At 36.9% G+C, this 9,852-nt stretch overlaps 1 protein-coding gene across 1 annotated transcript; it reads right to left on the bottom strand.

Annotated features, from left to right (window-relative positions):
• Positions 1–1,130: 1,130 nt before the first annotated feature.
• Positions 1,131–2,456, bottom strand: LOC138339395 (uncharacterized). Its single transcript, XM_069290990.1, has 2 exons — positions 2,160–2,456; positions 1,131–1,397 (listed from the first exon to the last, which is right to left on the bottom strand). The coding sequence occupies exons 1-2, from the start codon at positions 2,454–2,456 to the stop codon at positions 1,131–1,133; spliced, it is 564 nt and encodes a 187-aa protein (XP_069147091.1).
• Between the last annotated feature and the right edge of the window lie 7,396 nt (positions 2,457–9,852).

Genomic DNA, 9,852 nt, shown 5'->3' with positions numbered 1-9,852 from the left:
TGACCGTAAAAATGCATACCAAGATCTGTAACATAATCAATGGTGTAAGTGAGCCACTCATTAGGAGCAAAGTACACAAATATTTAGTTGTGAATAAGAAAAAGACGAGGTTTAAAATTTTTGTTGTTTTAAAATGAGAGAAAATACCTTTATTTATAGACAACAACGGATGACGTGCACAAATGTTTATTATGCCTCATCGGAAATGTTACAACTATTTGAGAAATTTGTGATTCTTCAGGAAGGTCGCAACCTTTCCAAAATGTCACAACCTTTTCTAAAAGTCACAACTTTACATAAAAGTTGCAACTCTTCATTAAAGTCGCAACTTTTCATAAAAGTAACAACTCTTCATAAAAGTCGTAACTAATTATAAAAGTTACAAATATTCATTAAAGTCGCAACTCTTCATGATAGTCACAACTTTTCATGAAAAGGGAAAGCTAGTTTTGAAAATAAATAAATTTAAAAGGAAATTATGGTTTGTGGTGGCGCCACGTAGGCGGGCCTAAGGATTTCTTATAAAATTTAGTAATTAGAGGTCGTTTAACCGTTAATTAGTTATGTGGTGTACTTTTTTGTGTCTTGCACGGTTATAAGAAAATATTAAATATGGTTTCCAATCATTAATTTGACAACTAATTAAAGTTATGTTTGTATTAGTAATTAGATGTCATTTAACCGTTAATTAATTATGCAATTATTAGTTATGTTTGTATTAGTAATTAGGTATCGTTAACCGTTAATTAATTATACAGTTATTAACATTCTTGTTTGCCTTTCGCACAATTACTAGAAATATTAAATATGTTTTTTAATCATTAGTTTATATAAAGAACTGACCTTAACTCCTTCTAAGGTAGAAGTTATGGCCGTTTGGAAATGACCAAAACTCATTTTTTAAAACTTAGGAAATTTTTTGATTTTCTGTTTATTTCCAAAAGTGTTTATTTTTTATTTTTTGACTTATTCCTATATATTTCGATTTACGAGATGTTACTATATCTCCCCCTTGGGAGCATTCTTCCTTGAATGAGAACTCTTTTACTAAGTTAAGGATAGTAACATCATTTTAACACTCAATAAACAAAGACAAGTAATAACATGCTTACACATAGTCTTATAAAGTGCTAAGAAGAGAATTTACTACATTGATCTGCATTCTCTTCGGATTCAAAGAGATGTGGATATCTCTTCTTCATAACCTCCTCAACTTCCCAAGTTGTTTCTTTAACAAATTGGTTCCTCCAAAGGACTTTGACTGATGGAACTTTCTTAGTTCTCAACTTGTGAACTTGACAATCTAAAATATGAACCAGAATCTCTTCATAGGATAAGCTATCCTTAATCCCAACATTCTCAGTTGGTACAATCAATGAAGGATCACCCAAGTACTTCTTCAACATAGAAATATTGAATACAAAATGAACCACTACTTACTCTTGGGGTAGCTCCAACTGATAAGCTACATTGCCAACTTTTTTGGAGATTCTATAAGGACCAATATACCGAGGACTAAGTTTCTCCTTCTTAACAAATCTTATAACACCCTTCATGGGTGAAACTTTAAAATAGACCTAATCATCCACCACAAACTCTAACGGCCTTCTCCTAACATCTGTGTTGAATTTTTGGCGACTCTGTGCCATTTTCCAGTCTCTCTTCAATCACTTTCACTTTCTCCATAGCTTGATGAACTAGATCTAACCCTATCAACCCTACTTCACCAACTTCGAACCACCCAATTAGAGATATGCATCTTCTCCCATAAAGAGCTTCATATTGAGCCATTTGAATACTCGAATAGTAACTGTTGTTGTAAGCAAACTCAATGAGAGGTAGGTGATCATACCAACTTCCTTTAAAGTCAATCACACAAGCTCTTAACATGTCTTCTAATGTCTCGATATTACACTCTGTTTGTCCATCTGTCAAAGGATGAAAAGTAGTGCTTAAGTTCACCTTTCAACCCAAACCTTTCTGGAAAGATTTCCAGAACTGTGCAGTAAATTGTGCACCTCTATATGATATAATGGAAACCAAAACTCCGTGAAGTCTTACCATTTCTTAAAGGTACAATTTAGCATAATCCTTGACCGAATAAATAGTATTTATCGGTAAAAAGTGGGCAAATTTTGTCTCTTTTTATTGATAATTACCCAAATAGAATCATGTTGCCTGCGAGATCGTTGCAAGCCTGTGATGAAATCCATATTAATCATATCCCACTTCCATTCCGGGAGTTGTATAGTCGAAGCCAAACTTCCAGACCTCTCGTGTTCTACTTTCACTTGCTGGCAATTCAGGCACCTGACAACAAACTCAACAATGCCCTTCTTCATACCTTCCCACCAATAAACCCCTCTCAAATTGCGAAACATCTTTGTGGAACCCGGATGAATGGAATTTCTAGAGCTATGAGCTTCCTCCATGTTCCTCTCTTGAATTCCGTCCATCCTAGGTACACACAACCTTCCTTGATACTTCAGCACACAATCTCCCCCTTGTTCAAAAATCTAATACTTTTTGCTCATGAACATTTGCCTTCAAGTCAAGCAAAATAAGATTTTGGTCTTGCTTCAATTTCACCCCTGACACTAATGATGACTCATCCCCATTGGTTAACACTATTCCTCATTCCATGAAATTTATAAGTCTGACTCCCAGGCGTGTAAGTATGTGCACATCTTTAGCCAAATCCCTCTTGTCTTCTTCAAAATGGGATGTACTCCCCATGGATAACCTGCTTAAGGCATCAACAACCACATTAGCCTTACTTGGGTGGTAAAGAATACTCTTGTCATAATCCTTGAGTAATTCTAACCACCCTGTCTGTCTGAGATTTAACTCCTCCTAATTGAACACATATTGGAGGCACTTGTGATTAGTGAATATGTCAACATGAACACCATACAAGTAGTGACGTCATATCTTCAAAGCAAAAATTACTACAGCCAATTCTAAGTCATGAGTTGGATAATTCTTCTCATGAACCTTCAACTGTCTGGAGGCATAAGCTATAACCTTGTCATTCTGCATTCACACACATCCCAAACCAACTCTTGATGCATTAGAGTACACCACAAAACCTTGAGTACCCTCCGATAAGGTCAAAACTGAAGAAATAATCAACCTCTTCTTCAACTCTTGAAAGTTTTTCTCATAGGCTTCATACTATTGAAATTTGACTGTCTTAAGATTTAGCTTGGTCAAAAGAACAAGATAATGGAGAACCCTTCAACAAATCTCCTATAATATCCAACCAACCCTAATAAACTCCTTATATATGTTGGAGATGTGGGTCTAGACCAACTCTGAACTGAATATATCTTCTGGCTATCAACTTTAATCCCATTACCGGAAACTATGTGGCCCAAGAATGGCATAGACTTAAGCCAAAACTCACACTTGGAGAACTTGACATACTCCTTATCTCTCGAAGTCTGAAGAACTATCCTGAGGTGACTAGCATGATCTTCTTCATTCCTTGCATAAATCAGTATGTTATCAATGAAGACGACGACAAATAGATCTAAATAAGGTTTAAAGACTATGTTCATAAGATCCATGAACGCTACAACTGCATTTGTCAAACCAAAGGACATAACAAAAAACTCATATGTTCATATCTGATTTTAAAAATTGTCTTTGGAATATCATATTCCCTAACTTTCAACTGATGGTATCCTGATCTGAGATCAATTTTTCAGAAGTAGGAAGCACTCTAAAAGCTGATCGAAAAGATCATCTATCCTTGGGAGAGGATATTTATTCTTGATGGTCACCATATTCAATTGACGGTAGTCTATACACATCCTAAGGGAACCATCCTTCTTTCTTACAAACAAGACCGGAGCGCCCTAAGGTGAGACACTCGGCCGAATAAAGCCTTTATTTAAAAAATCTTTTAATTGTTCTTTCAGCTCTTTTAACTCAGCTGGTGCCATTATATATGGCGGGATAGAGATAGGATGAGTATATGAAATGAGGTCTATGTCGAAGTCTAATTCTCTCTCAAAAGGGACCCCGATAGATCATCAGGAAAGACTTCTAGAAGTTCTTTTACTATAGAAACTAACTTAAAGGAAGGTACTTCAGCACTTGAGTCATTAACTTGGACTAAGTAAATGATACAACCCTTTGAAATAACTTCCTCACCTTAAGGTACAAAATAAAACGACCCCTAGGCACTGCTGAACTACTACACCACTCTATGATTGGCTCATTTGGAATCTAAAACTTGACAACTCAAGTTCTGCAATCTATTGATGCATAACAGGTATGGAGCCAGTCCATACCTAAAATGACTTCAAAATCTACCATGTCTAACTCAATTAAATCAACCATGGTACTCTTGTAACTGCTGGAAACAGGACAATCATGATAGACTTTTTCTACTAGAATGGATTCACCAACATGTGTGGAAGCACTGAATTACTCACTAAGTTGCTCAAGATTAATTTAAAAGTTCATAGCAACATAGGGAGTTAGAAAAGATTAACTCGCTCCTGGGTCTAACAATGCATAAACAACAAGGTCAAAGACTTGAATCATGCCAGTGACAACATCTAATGAATTCTCGTGCTCTTGGCAATTATTGAGAGCATACAAGTGGTTTGTTCCTCCGTCAGCACCAGAAGTAGCTCCCCTAGGTGCAGCCATGTCTGGTGGAGCAACTGATGAAGACTGATCTCTATTGCCTCCATTACCGCTGCCTTGCTTTCTCATTAGATACTCTCACATGAAATGCCCGGTCTGACCGCACTTGAAACAACCCACAGAACCTTCACGACAAATACGAGAGTTATTTCTTTCACACTTGGCGCAGGAAGGAGGTTTACTACCTCCCTGCACCACACTACCCTATGAGTAGGTAGGTTTAACTCTGAAATTCTGCCTATAGTGCTCACCCTTGTTCTTAAGTGTAGATGCACTATCAAATGATGGAGCACGACCCTTCCATTTCTGTTGGAAGGATGACTGGTTGGCATCATTCTTCAGCTGTCCGACTCATTTTCTGTCTTAGCTCTCTTGCTCTTGAACTCCTCTATATCCCTAAACTTATCTTCCTTAACCTGCTACACATAGACCATTAACCTTGAAATGTCATATCCCCAATCAGCGTGGCAGCGCTGCCTTCTTTGCTTGATGCCCTACCCAAGCCAACAACAAACAAGCTCATTTGGCTTCTCATATCATTAACTATCTCAGGAGCATAGCGAGACAATTGGGTGATTTTCAACCCATATTCATGAAAACACAAGGAGTCCTTTTTTAGAGTAAGGAACTCATGTACCTTTGCTTCCTTCAGTTTCGGGAGAAAGAAACGCCCCAAGAAAGCTTCTTCAAAGCAAGACCAACCCGAATGTGGTGAATCCTCCTCTCTGCCCTCCTTCCGATCGAACCAAGTCCTAGCTACATTCTTGAGTTGGTAGGCGGCTAGTTCAACTCTCTCAACATCTATCACATGCATCATATCAAATACCTTCTTCAATTTTTCCACAAAGTTTTTCGCATCCCGACATCGATGCTAAATATTACTCCCAAAAATATACTGGTTCTTATGTTTTTAAAACATACTGATTTTGTGGTTTGAGATTAGTGCTCAAACTTAGCTTTAAAAGTCTCTTGGAAATCATAGTTTCCCTGCTAACTTCATTTTATAAAGCTATTACTTCTGTCTGAAAACTAGCCCAAAGTCTCTTTACTTGTTTAAATGTAAAAACATTTGTTACTCTTAGGGATTACTTAGTCCCCTTATAATCTTTGAGAATGAACTCAACTCTTTACTCTTGCTTAACTTGCAACTTGAGTCTTAAAACAAAGAAAAATGTTAGTTAAAGACACTTGGAAACTTTAGGAACTCACTTTAACTTGTTTTTTAACTTTTAGACTCGACTATTAACTCCTTTGACTTTGATCTTAACTTTCCTTGAAATATATTATGAATTCAAGGATCATGATCTCATGTTTATAGATGATTTCATGATGTTTAGTTATACCTTATAGTGTTGAAATCAACTAAGAAATGTGGGTACATCACTTAGGAACTAGTACGAAAAGATAGGAAAAAATGGGGTCTCCAGGTGACCTTGGCGCTCTGAGAGGTGCAGAGCGCCAGAGCCTAATGGACAGACTCTGGTCTGAGGCACTCTGGATGGCACAGCACGCCAAGGCCTGTCAGACAGAGCCTGCCCTGAGGGGCTCTGGCAGTGGCGGCACCCCAGGATCTGGCAAATGGGAATTCTGACTTTTCTTTTTCGTTTTTCATCTCTAAATCTTAAAACTTCCATGGATCTCACCCCAATCACTTAGGATTACTAATAACCCCAATACCCAATAGATTCGACTCGAAAAAAACCCTGATAACATGAATCAAATCAACTAAAGGCATGCTACAACCCAACTAACAAAAATTCAACAATTGTTGATAAGAACTTCAATACTAATCATTCAATCTATTCAAAAACCGCTGAATTAAATATGTTGGTGTGTGGGTGAACGAACCCAACACAGAAAGATCTCACATACCTGGATAGGTATCACCCTCGACGAATTCCACTCACAAAACCTTAGCGTTTTTGAAGGATTCTTGATCTTCCTCTCCTCTCCTTCTCCTCTTCTCTTTTCTCCCAAGCCATAAGTGTATTCCAACTTTTCTAAAACTGAGTTAAGGCTTAGTTTTACCCCTAATAAACCCTCAAAACGAAATAGGAAGTAGTAGGGTGAAAGGATTACTTTACACTTACAAAAGTTCAGATTGGACTTTCCTCAATCCAACAACCCAACTTCCAAAAGGCATATCTCCCTTATACTACATCAAAATCGTGCAAACTCGGCACTTTTGGAAAGATCTTCCCAAGGTCTTTCAAACCATATAAAGAACCGTGTTTAACTCCTTCTGAGGTAGAAGTTACGGGCGTTTGAAAATGTCCAAGACACGTTTTTTAAACTTAGGAAATTTCCATATTTTTCCCTTTATGAGATCAATATGAATCTAAACATACTGGAGATTTCACTCTAAAATGAAAAAATATGGAAAAACACTTCAAGCATCGAGGAAAGTACCTCCAATTGAAAAACTCAATTCCTTTAACCTTAAAATTTTGTGCAAGGCCTTGGAAGTTGCAGATGAAAAATTTAAAGAGTAGTGAGCATAAAGAAGGAGCTTGATTATGAATTTCCATATCAAACCATTGGAAGTGAATTTGCTCTTCTAAGAGTTACAAATCATTCTTCGTCTGATTCCAATGAAGGGCCATTTGGATCCAATGAATAGAATTTTCTTGTTCTAATTAAAATTCAATCACTTAATATGATACTTAGCTTACAGTGTTAAGTTTGTAACATTTATGATTATGTTTATACTATATTTGATTTGAATTTATCTTTCAATGTGTTTATCATGGAATGAAATGTGTTTTTATTGAGTACTTACTTCATTTCAATTTCTTTTCTTGTTTTTTTGTCCTTCTAAAAAAAATGTCTTTTTTCCGTTTTGCTAACTCTTAGTTTGTAATTTTCACTTTCCAAGTTTAAGAACATAAGAATAAAGAGAACCTTAATGCATTTTAAATATCTTCAATTTAAGATTACCAAATTAAATCTTTATTATCTTTAATTATGTGCCAAGAAGAAAATTGATGAATAAATTAAATAGGAGAGGGTATGTGGTAATTTATCATCTGTAAAATATTCAAGGCGCCAAGGCGTGTCAGACAAACCCTGGTCTGAGGTGCTCTGAGAAGAGCGCCGCGCCAGGCCTACCATGAGGCGCTCTGGCAGACGCGGCTCCAAGGATCGTCGGACGGGACCTTCGACTTTCTTATTTGTTTTTCATCTCTAAACCTTCCCAAACTCCCATGAATTCCACTCCAAACACTTAGTATCCCTAATTATATAATTAACCAATAGTTTAGACCTGAAAACAGTCCGGAAACAAGAACCCAAACTACTAGAGATCAACTACGCATCAACCAACAAGATTTCACAATGTTTTATCAAGAATTCCATATTTATCATTCAGTAATTCAAAATTTAATGAACTGAAACAATTTGGGTGTGGGTGAAAGAACCCAACACCAAATGATCTCACATACCTGATAGGGATCACCCCAACGAAATCCACACAATAAAATTTTGGCGTTCTTGCGTCTTCTTCTCCCTTCTCCTATTTTCTTCTTTATTTCAAAGCCCTAGCTTATTTTATAAGTGTGTAAACTGAATGGGATCAGTTTAGACCCTAACATGTTACCCTAAAAACGATATTAATGATTATTGACTTAGGAAAAGACGAAACACCCTTAACAAATCCGGATTTGGAACTTTCCCTGCTCAATAGTCGAACTTCTGAAAGTCATATCTCTCTCATACGACCTCAGAAATTAGCAAACTCGACGTAGTTGAAAAGAGTTTTTGAATATCTTTCCATCAATGTAAAGAACTCACCCAAACTCTTCATGAGCTTGATGTTATGTCTGTTTGAAAATGACCAAACCTCACTTTTGAAATCTGGAAATTTCCAAGATTTCCTTACATATTTCCAAATTTGATTCTTCTTGTTTTTCTTAGCTTAACCTAAGATAATTATAGACACGAGATTTTACAATATCTACCCCTTGGTACATTCGTCCTTGGATGAGAATTCTTTCACTAAGCTAAGGATAGTAACATCATTTTATCACTCAATAACAAAAGCAAGCAACAACATGTTCATACATAACCTTATATAGTGCTAAGAAGAGAGTTTAGTACTTAGATCTGCATTCTCTCCGGATTAAAAAAGATATGGATATCTCTTCTTCATTTCCTCCTATACTTCCCCAGTCGCTTCTTCAATAAATTGGTTCCTCCAAAGGACCTTGACCGAAACAACATCCTTTGTCCTCAACTTGCGAACCTGGTGATTCAAAATCTGAACCAGAACTTCTTCATATGACATGTTATCCTTAATCCCAACATTCTCTGTTGGTACTATCAATGAAGGATCACCCAGACACTTCTTCAACATAGAAATATGGAATACTGGATGAACCGCTGCTAACTCTTGGGGTAGCTCCAACTTATAAGCCATATTTCCCACTCTTGTGGAGATTCTATAAGGTCCAATATGCTAGGGACTAAGTTTCCCCATTTTACCAAAACTCATAACTCCTTTCATAGGCGAAACCTTAAGATACACCCAATCATCTACCTCAAACTCTAATGGCCTTCTCCTAACGTCTGTGTAGGACTTTTGGTGACTTTGTGCTGTCTTAGACCTTTCTTGAATCACTTTCACCTTCTCCATAGCTTGGTGAAATGAAGTTGGTCCTACCAACTCTGCTTTGCCAACTTCGAACCACCCAATAAGAGATCTGCACCTTCTCCCATAAAGAGCTTCATATGGAGCCATTTTGATGCTTGAATGATGACTATTGTTGTACGCAATCTCTATGAGAGGTATATGATCATCCCAATTTCCTGTGAAGTCGATCACACAAGATCTCAACATATCTTCTAAGTTCCGGATGGTACGCTCTGCTTGTCCATCTGTCTGAGGATGAAAAGTAGTACTCAAATTCACCTTGAACCCAAACCTTTCTGGAACGATTTCCATAATTACGTAATGAATTGTGCACCTCTATATGAAATAATGGTGACTGGAACTCCATGAAGTCTTACCACTTCTTAAATGTACAACTTTGCATAATCTTTAGCCAATTAAGTAGTCTTTACCGGCAAGAAATGGATTGACATTGCCATTCTTTCGACATCACCCAAATAAAATCATGTGCCTTCACGATCTCGGCAAGCCCGTGATGAAGTCCATATTAATAATATCCCACTTCCATTCCGAAAGTTCTATATTCT

This window comes from Solanum lycopersicum, chromosome 11, assembly GCF_036512215.1.
Source record: "Solanum lycopersicum chromosome 11, SLM_r2.1".
In the NCBI taxonomy this organism is placed as follows: domain Eukaryota; kingdom Viridiplantae; phylum Streptophyta; class Magnoliopsida; order Solanales; family Solanaceae; genus Solanum; species Solanum lycopersicum.
This window is presented reverse-complemented; position numbering and strand designations above follow the sequence as displayed.